Here is a 16,528-nt window from a genome sequence, read left to right on the forward strand (position 1 = left end):
CAAACTAATCACACATTGCAAAAGTTAGCGGAATTAAATGGTTTTGTTTTTTGGTAAAAAAAAAAGATTTTTTGGATCGATACGATAATCGTGCGGTGAAATATTGCGATATATGGCTGAATCAATTGTTTTTTTTTCTTACACCCTTAATATTAAAAATATCTGGTAACTTCTGATATTTGGGAGAATGTTTTGCCTTTTTATGAGAGGGTGTTAATATTCTATATGTAAAAAAAAAAAGCATACTTTTTAAAAAATATTACATGATATTTTAGGGCAAATAGACTAATGTATTATCTACTTCCCTAATAGACAATAACAAATAAATACATTTAAAATTTAGGCTAAAAGACCTATTTTCATGGTTGGCCATAGAGAAATATTACTTAGTTAATACTTATTAGGTGTTTTTTTTAATCTCTAATCACCTGGTTAGAAAAGCCTAAAAGTTGCACCAGAATTGAAAGGAAAACGATTTAAGTGTTTCCGAACAAAATATGATGTTTAATGATACATTGACCGCTTTACTGCAGTTTTTACATAAAGGTAAAAACGTATAAAGGTATAAAAGATGTAATATGTCTGACCACACAGATCCATTATGTTGTGGCAACGCAGTAAGACACTTTTAGAAGCTGGGATTATGAAACTGATGTTTTCAGTTCAAACATGAACAATCTACAGCAGATCGAAGGAGTTTATATTGTGTGCTGTGTTTTTCACATGGCTAGATAGCAATAAAGCAATAAGCACATACAAAAAAAAAAAAAAATGAATAAACACACAACAACAAATTCAATTATTTGGATGTTAATATAACACATTTCAGTAAGGTGACAAAGTGAACCCCATAAAGAATTGTCAAGATTAAAAAAAAAAAAGAAAACATATTCCAGCTTTAAACATTTTTTACATTTTTTTTTTTTTTGCTTTTTTAAATTAGATTATTATTATTTTTTTTTTTTAATCTTTGAACATGTAAAAACAAAAACAATACATATGAAAGTGAAGGAATGTCACAAAACATGTTAATTTTCCAAAACAAGTCAGAAACACAAATTAAGAAGATTTCAATAAAACATTTACAAGTTCAAGGATCTCAAACTCCGCCTATGCTAATATTATAAAGTCAGTGGCAATCCGTACGGTTGCCGTATCAATATACCAACATTCTATCCGTACGTGGCCAGTTTATGTCACGTGATGAGGTCATTGGTCAGTTTAGGTCGCGTGACTAAGACTAAACTTAACCTTAAACCTAAACCTAACCATAACCCTAACCATAACCCTGGGACGCTACGTATATGTACTTCGGTAAACGTACCAATAGCACCGGGGGTTGTCTGTACGGCAACTGTACAAATAGACACTTTCTGTTATGAATTACCCATATACGCTTTTGGCAGTGGCTATCCGTATCGATATACCAACATTCTATTCGTACGCAGCGCCAGTTTAGGTCACGTGACTAAGACTAAACTTTACCATAAACCTAAATTTAACCCTAAAAATTGTTGCAATATTGGGTTCAAACCTAACCCCTACCCTAAATTTAACCCTAAGACGCTACGTACGTGTACATCGGTAACCGTGCCAATAGAAGTGGAGGTTGTCCGTATGGCAACTGTACAAACACTTTCTACATTTTAAGCCTAATCCTTTTTGCTCTGCTTCACCTCACCTTATCATCTCACCTGTGTGTGGGCGGGGCCTCATTATTAAGCCTTGGATTCAGGTGTGTTTACTCTGGCCTTGAAGTGTGACTGGTAAAGGTTTACTGGTCCAGCTCCAGGTCCACAGACTGATTGATGGTGGTTGAAGCTTTGGTTTTGGAGAAACATGGGAAGGTTGAACTTCTACGTCCTCTGGTCTCTGCGTGACGCGCCGCGACAGTTCAGCAGGTGATGTTGTTATCAGTTCAACTCTCTATGACTTTCTCACATGTAGAGAGAAACTCTGTCCCACTGTAGCAGGTCCAACCGGAGCCGCTTCCAGGTTCACGTCCCTCTGCCACTGCCCCAGCAGCTGGTGATCTTCAGTCTGGGAGAATGGGAGAGCTGTGACTCCTCCATCTCCGTGGAGGTCCTGGTCAGTGCAGACCTGCCGACCCAGAGAATAGGGACTCTGTCCTCTGCAGTGAGGTACTCATGCTGATTTAGTCTCATTCAGATTTAAATCCTTGTCTTAATAATGTTACATTTCCAAAAGCAGACTACAGCCTGTAGTGTTTCTCAAATGGGGGTATGTGTACCCTTGGGGGTATGCGATGACACAACAGGGGATACTTGAGAGTGTGTGAAAAATTAACAAATAAAAACATGTATTTTTAGTATGTATGTATACTCGTAATGATGATGGAAATGATTTTGATTTGAATTGAAAATACAAGGCTCAGTGGTTCCACATCAGGAGGGAGATGACCAGAAATAAATCTATTCAGGAGGCACTAAATATGGTTTCATTCCACTTAATTACAAAAGGAAAATATTTAAAAGGCGTTATCACTCATTCATTCCATAAATATGCTCTAGCAGTGGTTCCCAAACTAGGGTACGTGTACCCCTAGGGGTCCTTGAACACTTCTCAGGGGGTACACCGAAACATTTGTCAGTTTATTCTTTAACATTATACTTATTTTTTTATTTTTGTAACATGCAAACAGACTTCTCTTTTCTCATCCATCAATAATAATTTGTGGAACAACTCTTTAAAATATACAAAAAGGTGAAGTTCAAATTCTGAAACAAGCAAAACGTCAGAAATAAATGAATAAAAATGTTGGACGAGACACAGGAATGAGTTTAGATGATCCTGTAGACATAAATAAATAATGTATAACATGACCTAAAGGGTAGATAGGGCAATAACGTTTGGGGATCATTGTTCTGTGTAGTTCTTTTCACAGTATTCTGAGCAAAATTTTGGATAAAAGGGGTACTTTGGTGTTTTTCAACCTTGGGGTCGCCTGAAATATCTAGTAATTGATTAAAAAAAAAACAAAAAACTGAGGAAATATTCTTTTTCAAATTAAAACACAAATCCTAAACTATACAAATTCACTTTGTCAAATATTAATCTAATTAATAATAATGAAATGCACTTAAAAAAATCAATTCTGAGCTGACCCAACTTGTCACTAATCAAGTTCCCCCTTGGCAACCGGTGGCCCCCAAAAACAAATACACACACTGATTCCAAAAATCAAACAAAATAACCCACATATACAAATCTGCAGCAAAAATACACAAACTGGCACAAAAATTGACCAAACCCTTTGTTCTTTCCAGTGTTAATGCTCAGATTTGTCTTTATTCTAAATGCTGACATGAATGTCAGCCAACCTTAAAGCTGATATCTGGAGTTTCTGAGAAAACGTCTCGATGTCCCGCCCTCAACAGCTCCACTGCCTCTGCAATCTACCAGAAGCCACGCCTCTACTTTTCTGCACACGCATCTCAGAATAAAACGAGGTTGCATTGATATAGGTCTATTTGTCAGGTAAGAGTCAAAACCATATTTACATGTTTGCTGTTGTGACGCGCGGCCTTGTTTTCGTGCACAGTTCCACATTCACTTTGATTGACAGTCTCAAAAACAGGAAGTCGTAGCCCATTGGCTGGGCACACTCAGCAATCGTTTCCATTTGTATAGGGGTCTATAGGACGAGGGAGGGACTTGTCTACATTAATGTATATGAATGACCACCAGCAGTAGACATAGTAAAAGACTAGCTATGCATTTTTTTGCATTTCAAAAGAATCATATATATATATAAACGTAAATTTCTCAAAAACTCCTGATATCAGCTTTAATGTGGCCCTCAGATCAGACAAGCACAGTTTTGCGACCGCTGCTGTGATTAGTTACCAGTGTCTGATATATTAGGTGATCTTTCATACTAGAGGTTGGAAGATCAAGCTGTAAAGTGTTTAAGTCACATTCATTCAACCTACTAAAATAATTTAGATTTTTCTTTGGGTAAATAAAGCCAATATATCAAAGCAAACAAAGTATTTTGAAAGAGTTCTGCCAACCTTTGCTAACTGATTTTAACTGATTTATTTATTTTTTTTTTTTGTGTAGATGTTTGACCTGGGAAGGGAACTGGAACACTGATATGGTGACTGTTGCTGCCCAGAAAAGCAGGAAAGGAGTTTACGGGAAGATCTTACTCACAGTTTGTGGAGAAGTATGAAGATCATTGTCTGACTGTTCATAATTTAGACTTTGTTGAAAGGGGACTAATGCAAAGGTGGTAAATAAAGTGTTTATTTATATATCTATATCTATATCTATCTCTCTCTCTCTATATATATATATATATCTCTCTATATATCTATCTCTCTATCTCTCTCTCTATATATCTCTCTCTATATCTATCTCTCTATCTCTCTCTCTATATATCTCTATCGTTTCAAGTTTTGCTTATTATATACAATTTTTAATAAAATATAAAAGTTTTTTACTTTCTGCCTCCATTGATTAAAGTATTTTAGTCTCTGTGTTTGCTTTATATTTTGTTCAGTGCTTTCAGATGACTGTTGTATTTTGTGCGATATAAATAAAGTTGAATTGAAATGAATTCTCTGGTTAGGATAGGATGTAGCGTCTGCATTTTCATTTCATCTAAAAATACATTCTATCCAATCTTTTCATCAATAGCAGTAATTGAATTTGGGACACAAAAAACTGTCTCCATGTCTTTATACAACTGAACTGATATTGTTTTGTGGGGGATGTGATTAGAAGTCATGACAGTTTAACGCAATCACCTTTGATCACCTGCAGGTTATCAATTCCAGCGTCATCAGCAGCACTTCCTCAGTTCAAAGGAGGTTGGCGTATCCGGGGCAGAACAATGCGACTGATCTCTCCAGTACGATACAACACAGTGTTCTACATGAAATGGTGAGAAAGGAGATGTACAACGCTGCTTTTTAAAAGTCCTACAATTAATCAGTTGATGCAAATCCCCACAGAGCTTGTCCAACGTGTCCAACCTGGGTGAAAACACTGATGCTGAGATCCAGGTGAAGGTTGACACCAGTGACATCCCAATAGATAAGATCCCAGTTTGGCCTACGGTGAGTGCCCATTGTCACATGTATTTGTATCAAATGCCGTGTGCAGGGTTGGGGTCAATTACATTTTTCACTTACAACTAAGTTTTCAATTATGATGCAAGTGACCAGCATTTTTTTTCCAATTACAATTAAATGACTATTAGTTTTTATCCCCAGAAAGTCAATTACAAAAAATTACAGTTACTGAACCTAAAATAAATAACCTAATAAAAGTTAACCTTCCCTTTGTATTTGCATCTCTGATAATAAATGATTCAAAATTAGCTGTAAAATACACTAAAAACAAATATCTATCATCTAATTTCATTCCTATCTATTGGTTACCTTGTTAAAATTCTTAATAAATGAAAATATTAGTTTTTAATATTTTTGATGTGGGCGTCTGAGCCTTTTTTTCTCTCAGTAAACCCCTCAATTTCATGTGTCTTTTAAATGGTAAAATGTAAAAGAGCTTTATGAAACATATTTTAATAATTAAATACAAAGATGTAAAACTGTAACATGGTTCCCGAGTTTTGCGTTAAAGTAATTTGACTTTTTTTTTTTAAGTCAATTATCTGAACTCAATTACAACTATTCAATTAGAATTGACCCCAACCCATGGCTCTGTGTGATTGGAAGGACAAAACCCCGCGGCGTACCGTCATCAGTAGGCGAGGCCACCTGACGTGGAGCCCTGAGGACATGGACAGACTTCCAGAAGAAATGGACCAAGCTTCGACTCCAAAGAAACGTAGACTGTCCAGGTTGAACAGCCAAGAAAAACTAGTGGCAATAATAAAGGATGAGAGCAGAGAAGGTCTGAACCAGAACACTTCACAGCTAATGTGCTTATGTTAGGGCTGGGCGATATGGACACAACTCATGTCTCACTATTTTTCCCCAAGGTATTGAGTCACAATATTAATCTTGATATTTTTTATTTCAAATGAAGTCTGACCAAACAGACAATTCTGGGTTAAATTTGATGAGAAAAATGCCACACAGGCACTTTCTTTAATAAACAGCAGTACAATATGTGCCACTTTAGTTTTTTTTTCTCCTCTAAGGGACAGCACGTGTGGCTTGTTTAGGGGAAGGTCTTTGTTAGAACGTACTCAGAAATCCATCAAACTGTGCTTTTTATGCTATTCTGAGAGAGTGAAAGCTGCAAATCCTAAAACAAGTATTTTAAAACAAAATAAGCTATCAAAAATACGTATCGATATAGACGAGATTGTAATTTTTCATATCCCCAAAATAAAAAAAAAACTATCTTGAATCTCATATCACCCAGCTCTAGCTTATGTCTTGATAAGTTAGTTTGACGTGGGCTGTTATAGTTTCAGTGTGCCCGTCCAAAAGATGGAGCCACACTGTGTGTCTGAGTGACCCCGACACGGCCGTCCTCATTGGAGGAGAAACCTCCGACCAAAACTACTGCCAGGACTCGCTGTGGAAGCTGGAGCTGGGTCAGTCGAGTTTTGAGTCGTTGAATTGACCAAGACCACCAGGTGCAGCTTTACACTAAATCATCTTCTCGTCTCAGAAAACGACTTCTGGTTCCCTTTGAGCTGCTCTGCTCCCGAACCTGTTCCACTGTGTGCTAGCGGACACACTGCGACCTTTGACCCAGACTCTAAAGAAATCTATGTTTATGGAGGCCGGAGGGACGGTCAGGACCCCAGCAGGCTCCACATCCTCAATACTCTGACATGGAAGTGGAGGATTGTCACTGTGGGTTTGTCTCATTCATGCTGAGATGGTGTCGCTCTGTTTTTACCCGTGTTCTGTTCTACAGGCTAAAGGAAGGGTTCCTAATCTGGCGCACCACTCTGCTGTCTTTTATAAGAAAGAGCTTTTTGTTTTTGGTGGAGTTCAGCCAAGTCACTCAAAGGTAGAGAAATCTTGCAGTAATACTCTTTACATCTTCAACCCAGAGTTTGAGATGTGGTATCAGCCCATTGTGGAAGGAGACAAACCTCTGCCTCGATTTGGGTCTGTATTTTAGTCTTTTTATGAGCCACTTCTCTGCCATTCATCACAAAAAGTGACCACGCTTGTTTCAAACAGGCACTCGGCTACACTTCTCTCTCACAGGTTGGTGATCTTTGGTGGACGGAAGACTGCAACTTACCTTAACGACATCCATGTTTTAGATCTCGGTAAGACCAAGACTTAAAGTGCATCTGAAGAGTCCCTCCTATCTCCTTTCCTTTCTCAAAGCTTCCTTTATAACCTCCTTTAGCCTAGGAAACACTGATGCACCCTTTACCAAAGGAGACGAGATAAATGCTGCTCCATAATTCCTTGGGGTGACAACAACATTTAAAGGGACCCACTCATCAGAGTGTTCACGGAAACTCACAAAGACTGAAAAAGGAAGCAGATTATTTAAGTTACCAATGCAATAATATGCCTTGGACCACTTTAAAGAATCTAAAACTGATTTTTTGATATGCAAGCCATGTTATCAGATTATAACTGACATAAAACAGAGCACTCTATCAGTCAAAAAAAAAAAAAAAAATAGCTCAGACATTTTTAGGCACATTGTTTAATTCAACATATTTCGTTCACCTAGGAATGATTTGTGTTTGTATGTGTATGCCTACAACATTATGTAGGCCTATATCTTTCATAAAATCCTACTTATTTTGGATTAATGTTTTGTGTCTGCAACCATTCTCAATGGGATGTTCTTTTAGTCTCACTTTTGTGCCTCGTAAGCTCTTTTCCTTTGATTTACATTCAAATCTTGTGATATTTGGGATTATATCAGTGGAAAGTGTTATAAATGCGCTTTCAGTAGCCCATTTTTGTAAATGCGTATTTTTTTTTTATTCACCATCACTAACCTTCATTATTACGCCAGCTAGTTGAAGTGCGTCTGATTGTCAAAACAACGTGATGGCCTTAATCTAACTCCTTTAGGTAGTTTCCTTAACCCTGTGATGTCATCCATGGGATTAAGGAAAAGTAGATGGTAGGGACTATTCAGACTCAGCCTTAGGCAGCGTGTATTGATGATGTAGCATCAGGTTCAGTGCTTAAGTCTAACTTTTCCTCTCTGAGTGAAGGATACATGGAATACACAGCTGTGAAGTGTGCCAACATGCCACCATTGCCTCGAGGGTGAGTACACAGCTAATCAACTCAGATAAATGTCACTGATGGAGCCATCTGGTGGTATTTTTAGTTTAGGAATCAGATCAACACACGTCATTTGAACATGCTGCATGGATTTAAGTTGATGCTCAAACCCTTTGGTGTGACTGAATAGGTTTCATGCAGCCCTCCCAGTTTCAGACAACAGGATTGTAATCAGCGGAGGTTGCAGTGCGGTTGGAGCCCTGCAGGATGTTCATGTTTTTAACATTGGTGGGTGAGTGATCAGTGATCCTAACAATACTGCCAAATAAAGCCATGCATTAACTTTAAAAGGTACCTGTAGAGAAAATGTAACAATGTGTTAAGTGTATTACCAATAAACAACTGTGCACCTTTTTATAAAAAAAAAAAAAGACATTAAAAGGACTTTTTGAACCGATTTTATACCGTCAAGCGTCAACTATGGAGAGCCGCCATTTTGGACAGGATATGACGCACTTGCGTACATTGGCCCAGCCTGTCACTTTAAATAACTGGTGTACTGTGGGAGGTAGAGGCACGATAGGTGTCAACATTGTGGGAAGTGTAGTTTTTCTGTTAGCTCTAAGCAGCCGTGTGTAACCTCTACTTTAGTGATAAACTACCTGCTTCTTGTGTGCACTGACGTATGCAGAATTAGCCTCACGGACAGAGCTGTTACCAGCAGAAATGAGGCTGTATGGTTGGGTGTTGGAAGTGCACAAATATGGCTAGCAACTGTGATGAAAACTGCGTGAAAGGATATCTGTTCATGGACGGGAGGATGCGGCGTAACGGCTCATCATTTAGCCACAAGGAAGTAAGAGGGAACAATCTGGTGGGTGGGTGCTGTTAGTGCCATGACACCCGCCCATGTAAGCAGAAACGTAGTCATGTTCTGAACAAATACGTTTACAAGCTGCATTGAAATTTTCTGTGAAGAAATTCTGTCGTGACCACGTCTGATTTCAGATGTAACTTTGGCTTCATGCCCATTAGCTTGGACCATTAGCTTAGCCTGCAGATTCCCCTCATGGCAGCTCGGTTTGACACGGTCCTATTATATCATTGAATTTCGGCCGAACGCAAACATTTTAACTGTGTATCCCGTACTAATATTATAGAGCCAACGTCTGGGTAACTCTGACTTAGTGTCGTTACTTGGCTTAGACGCTAAAGAAATGTTTTTGTGGGTTTTTTTCTCTCGTTGGTCTAGCAACCATTAGCTTTACACTACGCCATTGTTCAGAAACTTTAGCCCAGTGGAACACTGTTGCCTAGCAACAGCTATCAAGAACCAACAAACTGTTTCTTCCCACTGTCGCTAAATGCTTGTTCATGTGGATCTTGTTGGGTTTTTTCTTAAGAATTTTTTATTTTGATAAGCGCATTGAGATGACTTTGCTGTAATTTGCGCTATACAAATAAAGTTGAATTGAATCATATCCTGTCCAAAATGGCGACTCTATATACTTGATGCCCAACAGCAGAAAATTGTTTGTTTTTTTTTTTGGGCTAATACATTAAAACACGTTTTTCCTACAGGTACCCTTTAAACATTAATATAATTAGTGATCCATCTTGTTCAGTAAACATAAACGAGTGAAGCAGATTGTAATAGATGATGGTGCTGTGTCCTCAGACACTAACACGTGGAGCGCTGTGGTCTCGCCGCTGCTTTGCCTGAAGCCTCGTGCTGGACACAGCATGATAAATGTGAGCTGCACCATGATGACGGTGCGGGACAGATCCAGTGCACGGTGCTCGTGTTTGGGGGTTCAGACTGTTGTGGCAGCTTTTACAATGACACTATTAAATGCAAAGTGGACATTCCCAGAGATAAGTGACGTTTCACAAAGGAAAATATATATATATATAAAAAAAAAATTTAAAGGCTTGGGTTGCGTAGCAACACAGCCGGCCATTAGTTGCGCATTATAAATAACATTCAAACTCTTAAGTGCCTTTTAAAATAACTGAGCTGAAAAGATTTCCCCTTTTTATTCAACACTGTACAAAAGCAAAACGGCTTTTTCATGCACGCAGATCATCAGGGGTGTCTGGTTGGCAGGATGGATGACTTGCTCTGAAGGCTTCGACCTCAACCAAGGTTTGATTTATCATTTTGATGGTGGGATACTTCTCCATGTCCACTTTAAACCTGCAAGTGTTAGCAATGAAGGCACTTAACATATCACAAGCAATTTAATCACATTTTAAGCTGACAATGTGAAAATGAACTGCTTTTAATAAACTATGTATGTAATTTTGTATCTTAATAAACATTTTTTATCTTTCAAATGTTAGTGCTTTTTTTTTTTTTTTTGCCACACACCTTTCTGCATTATACACTTGCGGGACCAGACAAATATCAGCCATGGAAATCTAAAACAAACAAAATATACATGTAGTGAGACTTGGCTGTGTGTCAATCATTGATACTTTGCATTAAGTTCTCACCTCATCACCAACACAGTATTTGCCTGCAGTTTGTTTTAAAATTTGCTCAAGACCTAGAGAGGAAAAATAAATGTGTATATGTCTCTTGTGACAACAGCATGGTTGAAATGCATTGGTATTGCATGCGTAATGAAATGAAATGAACTTCTCCTGACCTTCAAAGCCACGACTGATGAAGTGCTGAGCCCACTGCACTTTGTCTGTTCCACATTTTTGGATCACGTACAAATTCTAGAATGTATTTAATATTTTACCTTTTCATTTAACCATTTATCTCATATGTTAACACACGTGTCAAACTCTAGGCCCAGGGGCATAATCCGGCCCTTTAGGGCATCCAATTAGGCCTGCATGAGACAATAAAAATGACATTGCATGAATTACTGTGTAAATGATCCAGTTGTCATTAATCAAATTCACCAATTTTATGAAACTGCAATATTTTTAGGGGCTTGTCGTTTTCTTTTGTATCACATGAATGCAGTCATTTTTATTTGCAAATTGTGGATAGAACTCAAGTTTTCCATAAATCTTGCAATTTCTTACAAACTATTCAGCTAAATTACACAAAAATCAAGAATTTTTTAAGTGGATATTCGACAGAGACTTATTGTTAAACACTAGGGCACAATAATGTTAAAATAGTTATTTTTCTCTCTTAAAATCTGTGGCCCACTTGAGATCAAGCTGGCCCTTATTTGGCCCCTGAACTAAAATGAGTTTGACATCCATGTGTTAACAGATTCTCTTGTGTCTCTCTCTCTCTCTCTCACCTGCAGAGGTTGAATTCCAGATGCAATAAGATCACTGATCATCCGAACCTGGGCACGTTCTTTAGGGTCGTCGGGGAGAAGACGAGGTCCTGGCCTGGTTTCATCAATGTACTCTATCATTGCCAGCTGTGTGTGCAGAAACATCCTTAAGGTTGCTACATTTGGTGAGTAAGAGCCTACTAAACAGACGCACAATACAAACTTACCGACTGAGAGAGGGTGAGTCCATCTATTTGCAACGCAGGCACCTGTTGCATGGGGTTCACTGCTTTGTACTGCTCAGTATGCTGCAAGAAAGAGGAACACTGTCCTTTAATGCTACCATCACTTAACTAACAATGACTCCTTATAGTATGTATGTATTATAGATGTAAACCATCTTCTGTGTCTATATTAACCGGTGTTTACAGTTTGTGTAAAGCAGAAATAAATTCATGTTATGAGTTTGTCACACCACAGAAACATGTTTCATTGACCACTGAGCCACATTTGAAAGATGAAAAAAAAATGGCCAAGTATATAAAATTAGGTCTTAAAATCATGGAAAAACAAGCACTTCTCGCTGCTCTGAGACGCTGGGGGCGTGTCAGTTAGAGGCGCTGGAACCACGCCCATGTCTTTACTGTGTCTATGGGAGAGAGCAACGTGAAAGCGGCTCCAGCGACGATGGTGCTTCCGAACGAGGTATCAGTGGAAAGGTCTGCTCCGCTCGAGTCCGAGTGTATGCATCCCTCCCGGGTAGAGTCAAAACTGCACCCGCTAGAGGCGAAAAACAAAATTGCGGTGCATAAACGTGCTCATTTCTCAGAAAATGTGGCCCCAGTGGACGCATTTAATTCCCCTGAGGTTGAACATGTGGTTTGTTTTCGGCTAGGGGCTGAACTGAGGTCGTTTTTATGCTAATGATGGCTCCGTTACGTAACGCGGCCCTGATTTCTGACCCGCCCATTAAATCCTGAACACAGAAATTGGAAACACAGTTTGTGAAGCCTTGCTCCACAATTACATTATAAAGGGTTGAATGGCTTTGTACATGTTTTAAGGAAGACATTTATGGCCTATTTAATGTGTTTAGAAGAAAATGTCAGAATTTGCTTTACACAGTCTTTAATAGGAGTTGCACAATATTGTAGTCAAAACAAAAAATGTTATTTTGTAAATCTTTTTCTAAAGCTTTTATTAACACAAATTAACACACTTTAGTTTCATAGCTAATTTGACTTATATTACCATAGGGTTGGTACAGTACTAATCCTTTTAATATGCAAACATTTGAATGCAATTTTATGTCGTCCTGAATGTCTGATTAATGTAGTTCTGTCAATGTTGATGTATATCATTGAGTGTTAAATTGTGCGTACTGAGTTTTGTTGTAATCCATGTCAATGGAAAAAATGTGAATAATAATCTCATCTGTTCTCATAGGATCTGTTAACTCCATGTAAGGCTCGCAACTTATAGGACTTAAAGATCCCATGTTATGCTATTTTTTCACCATCTCCATTTGTTCTAAGAACCTCAAAAACATAGTATTTGAGGTTTATTTTCCCAAACTCGCCTGTTTTCCAGAGTTTTAGCCTCTGAAAAGTCACTTTCTGAGCAACTCTACACAAACAGACTGATTTGCGTCCTATGTATGCATATTCATGAGTGGGCGTGTCTATAGACGGGACACAGACTTCCTCCTCCCCGCACGGTGATGTCGGGCCAGAGGACGGCCCGCCCTCCTCCCACCTACTCCGTAACCGAGCTCACGCTGCTTTATAAACACGAGACAGAGCGTGGGGGGCGGGGCGTTCGCCGGTACATACATAGACTGTAGAAAATACATACACAGCACTGCGCGAAGGACGCTGAAATGCTCACCTTCGTGGGCGTGTCTGTTTACATGTCAATCACGGTAGAGAGCTTCCTGGAGGCGCGGCTTCTCCAGCTCAGTGCTGCGTCAAATTCGTCATCAAAGTGGGAAAATAAATTGTAGCGAGGTGTTTGTGCTCGCCCTGCAGTAAGGAAGGAGCAAATCACCCTCTAACGATTGAGGGAATCAATGAAAAAAACACTTTTGTAAAAGTCGATTTAGCTTAACATGGGCCCTTTAAGGAAGCACGTGTCAAATTCAAGGCCCGGGGGCCAAATCCGGCCCTTTAGAGCATCCATTTGGGCCCGCAGGAGAAAGGAAAAACGATAGAGAAAACAATTATTTACAATTATTGCATAAATTACCAAAAAAAAAAAAAAAGCAGTTGTACATATCTCAAATTCAGCAACTCCACAATATTTTTAGGGCCTTGCAGTTTTTCTTTGTTTATCTCACATGAATGCAGTCACTTTTAATTACAAATCTGTAATTAAATGTACAAGCAATTGCACAAAATTCCTCTAAATCACACAAAAATCAGTAACAAAATCAAGAATTTAAGTGACATTGAAAACTAAGGCACAATAATGTTAAAGTTTACCCCCCCCCCCCCCACCCCCCCGACACCTAAAGTCTAGGACCCACTTCAGGTCTAACTGGTCCATATTTGGCCCCTGAACTAAAATGAGATTGACACCCCTGGCTTAAAGGGTCTGCTGCTATCCACTTGGTACCAAATACCACAGCACACTTCAGCAACACATTTCCTATTTGACAGACCAGGGCTGTTTATGAAGCTACAGAGGAACTACATACTATTATATAGGTGGCCATAATGACAAGGTAATGTTAATTGCTTTGTATTAACATATACATGAATATAAATGACTGTAAGCTGTAGAATGAACATTGGTTCTTCATCATGTTATTTTATCATCTTATTTAATAACCCGTGGGTCTTAATTATAAACCATGGCCTTCAAATTAAGACGCAGCATAGCTGACAGTCGATCAAATACAACCTGTGTCAAACTCATGGCCCGGGGGCCAAATCCGGCCCTTTAGAGCATCCAATTCGGCCCGCAGGAGAAATTAAAAAACGACAGAGAAAACAAAAATCATTGTGTAAATAAAACTCAACAATAATTTGCATGGACTCGCAGATTGAAGTCAAAAAACTAAAACTAAAAACCTTCAATTTTCCACAAAATTATTACATAATATTTCCCTTTATTAAACAGAAATTGGTCACAAAATCTAGGAAACATAAAGTTAAGATCCCGTTGGGACTGATATCTATCACTTATTGCTTGGATATTGTCAGTTTGTTACATAATTTGTATTTTACGTATAGGTAGAAGTGCAAACTAGGGCGAAAACAAATGTATGAAATGTTCCTGCGTAAAGTCTGGGGCCCACTCGCCATCAAACTGCTCCGTATTTGGCCCCTGAACTAAAATGTGTTTGACGTGTCTAAGCTGCACTACAACAGTAAATCTGTTTTATAATGTTCACTACATTAACTCAGACACATTTCTGTTTTTAAATAAAACATAGTCATTGTGTAAACTGTACCTGCAAACCTCCGTCCTTGATCAGATTGACTGGAACTTGGTCATAGTCGATACCTTTGAGAGCAAACGCTGATACAGGGGAAAAGAGCAAATTATTATTAGTAGAATGGAAAAAATAAAATTAAATTAAAAAAAAAACCAGTGAACTTGTGGTAAAGTGACTCACCAATGCGGACTCTCCAGGAGCAGGAGCTTCTGAAGTAACTGTGAAGGATGGGCTGAACAAAGACAACAAAAATCAAGACATTGATGATGATCTTAGAAAACTGACAGATTATTCTTCACACACATAAATCCAGCTCTGGAGTTCACCTTAGTTTGTGATGTCATGGCTCTCAGCTATACTTTACTTTGATTCTGTATTTCTGTGAATACCTAACTTTGGTCTCTCTACAAAGTCTCATAGATCTACAGCAGCCAATGGGATGGACTCTTTGAATGACTCCCACCCTTTGGAACATGACTCAGCACTATTTGGACTGCATATGGTTCACATTAAGCAGATCCCACCCCCACCACATGTTATTATAGCAGTACCTTAGTGAGGCAAGCAAAAGAGACGTGCATGGCTGGTTTTTAAGTGTACGCGGCTGCGCATGCGCCCATCATGCCTGCTTGGACGTTTAACAACTGAGCATCACTGACACCGCTTTGTTTTTGAGTGAAGAAGAACCGACGCAGCTCGAGCTCGCCACATATTGCACAACTTCCGGTTTGTAAGCCGGGTTGCCAGGTACAGTTTTTGGCTTTACGCCTCAGACCGTCAAAAATCGTCCCAGGCCCAATCCAACCCCCTTAACTAATCAGTATGTGTTTTAACCATGGGGGGGGGACATCAATATTATACATGTATTATTTTCTCCTGCTTTATAGAACATTTTGTTTATTTTTTAACTATTTCAAACAAAGGCAGAGAAAAATAATTGAATAAACAAACATTTATCAGCAAAACTGGAAAACTTTACTAAAGTCTAAATGCATTAAAATAATTTGGACATTTTAGGTTGATTAAAACACAGTTTTAAAATAGGCCTTGATCACCTGAGAAAAAAAGGAAAGGAATTAATATATATTTTATCATATGTATTATGTATTTTCTTTAAGCCTACATGATTTCAGAAACAGCCCTTGAGCTGAAGTTTTAACTTGATAAACTCTGCTGCTTATATTGAAGCCCATTCCGGCTAAAAAAAATACATATACATTTCTTTTTTTTTTTCCTTGTCTGCACATGCTGTCAAAGGTCAACACTACAAGAAGTGCAATCATTTTGTGACAGCAATGCATTTTTTTTTTTTTTTTTTTTTTTTTTGCAATGAAATAAATTAACTTATTTTATTGCATAATTGTGACCATCACCAGCCCTCCCTAAGGAAGGGTAAGAAACATTTTATTATAGGGAGGATATAAAAAGGGAGAGCGGTGTTAGACCAAATTTTAAAAAAAAACTCATATGGCCATACCAGCCTGTCATTGCCCAATCTCGTTAGATCTTGGAAGCTAAGCAGGTCTGGGCCTGGTTAGTAGTTGGATGGGAGACCATTGAGAATTCCTGGAACCACAGTGGGGTGACAGTCACCCCAGTGGTGTCTGTCATTGTGTCCTTGGGCAAGATACTTCACCCACATTGCCTAGTATGAATGTAGTGTGTGAGTGTTGGTGGTGGTTGAT

General features: G+C 38.6%; 2 protein-coding genes and 1 pseudogene across 4 annotated transcripts; 2 read left to right on the forward strand and 1 right to left on the reverse strand.

Moving 5' to 3' along the window:
* Positions 1-1,839: 1,839 nt before the first annotated feature.
* On the forward strand, positions 1,840-10,039 carry LOC114455881 (acyl-CoA-binding domain-containing protein 5). The gene is given in 14 exon segments (XM_028437180.1): positions 1,840-1,901; positions 1,971-2,141; positions 4,084-4,189; positions 4,789-4,908; positions 4,980-5,084; positions 5,706-5,883; positions 6,407-6,535; positions 6,613-6,800; positions 6,865-7,061; positions 7,137-7,228; positions 8,144-8,198; positions 8,347-8,444; positions 9,835-9,939; positions 9,942-10,039. Coding segments are annotated over 14 exon segments (1,704 nt in total).
* gstz1 (glutathione S-transferase zeta 1) lies at positions 4,461-15,576 on the reverse strand. Of its 3 annotated transcripts, XM_028437981.1 has the most exons (10): positions 15,395-15,576; positions 15,024-15,075; positions 14,859-14,926; positions 11,632-11,712; positions 11,426-11,551; positions 10,808-10,883; positions 10,653-10,705; positions 10,528-10,577; positions 10,220-10,353; positions 4,461-4,473 (listed from the first exon to the last, which is right to left on the reverse strand). In XM_028437981.1, exons 1-9 carry the CDS (start codon positions 15,422-15,424, stop codon positions 10,227-10,229), a joined length of 663 nt encoding a protein of 220 aa, XP_028293782.1. In that variant the 5' UTR covers positions 15,425-15,576; the 3' UTR covers positions 4,461-4,473; positions 10,220-10,226. The 3 variants fall into 3 exon arrangements, with proteins under 3 accessions (XP_028293782.1, XP_028293781.1, XP_028293783.1); XM_028437980.1 differs by lacking the exon at positions 4,461-4,473 and having other exon boundaries at positions 10,179-10,353; XM_028437982.1 differs by lacking the exons at positions 4,461-4,473; positions 15,395-15,576 and adding an exon at positions 15,170-15,387 and having other exon boundaries at positions 10,179-10,353.
* A 730-nt stretch (positions 15,577-16,306) lies between these two features.
* LOC114456971 (uncharacterized) lies at positions 16,307-16,424 on the forward strand (annotated as a pseudogene).
* Positions 16,425-16,528: the final 104 nt, after the last annotated feature.

The sequence above is a fragment of the Gouania willdenowi genome, chromosome 22 (assembly GCF_900634775.1).
Source record: "Gouania willdenowi chromosome 22, fGouWil2.1, whole genome shotgun sequence".
Lineage (NCBI taxonomy): Eukaryota > Metazoa > Chordata > Actinopteri > Blenniiformes > Gobiesocidae > Gouania > Gouania willdenowi.

Coding starts and splice junctions, on each gene's coding strand:
- gstz1 (XM_028437981.1), bottom strand. CDS start 15,424: ATGCACGTCTCTTTTGCTTGCCTCACTAAG. Junction 14,927..15,023: donor CTCCTGGAGAGTCCGCATTG/GTGAGTCACTTT, acceptor CCCCTGTATCAG/CGTTTGCTCTCAAAGGTATC. Junction 11,552..11,631: donor GACTCACCCTCTCTCAGTCG/GTAAGTTTGTAT, acceptor CTGCACACACAG/CTGGCAATGATAGAGTACAT.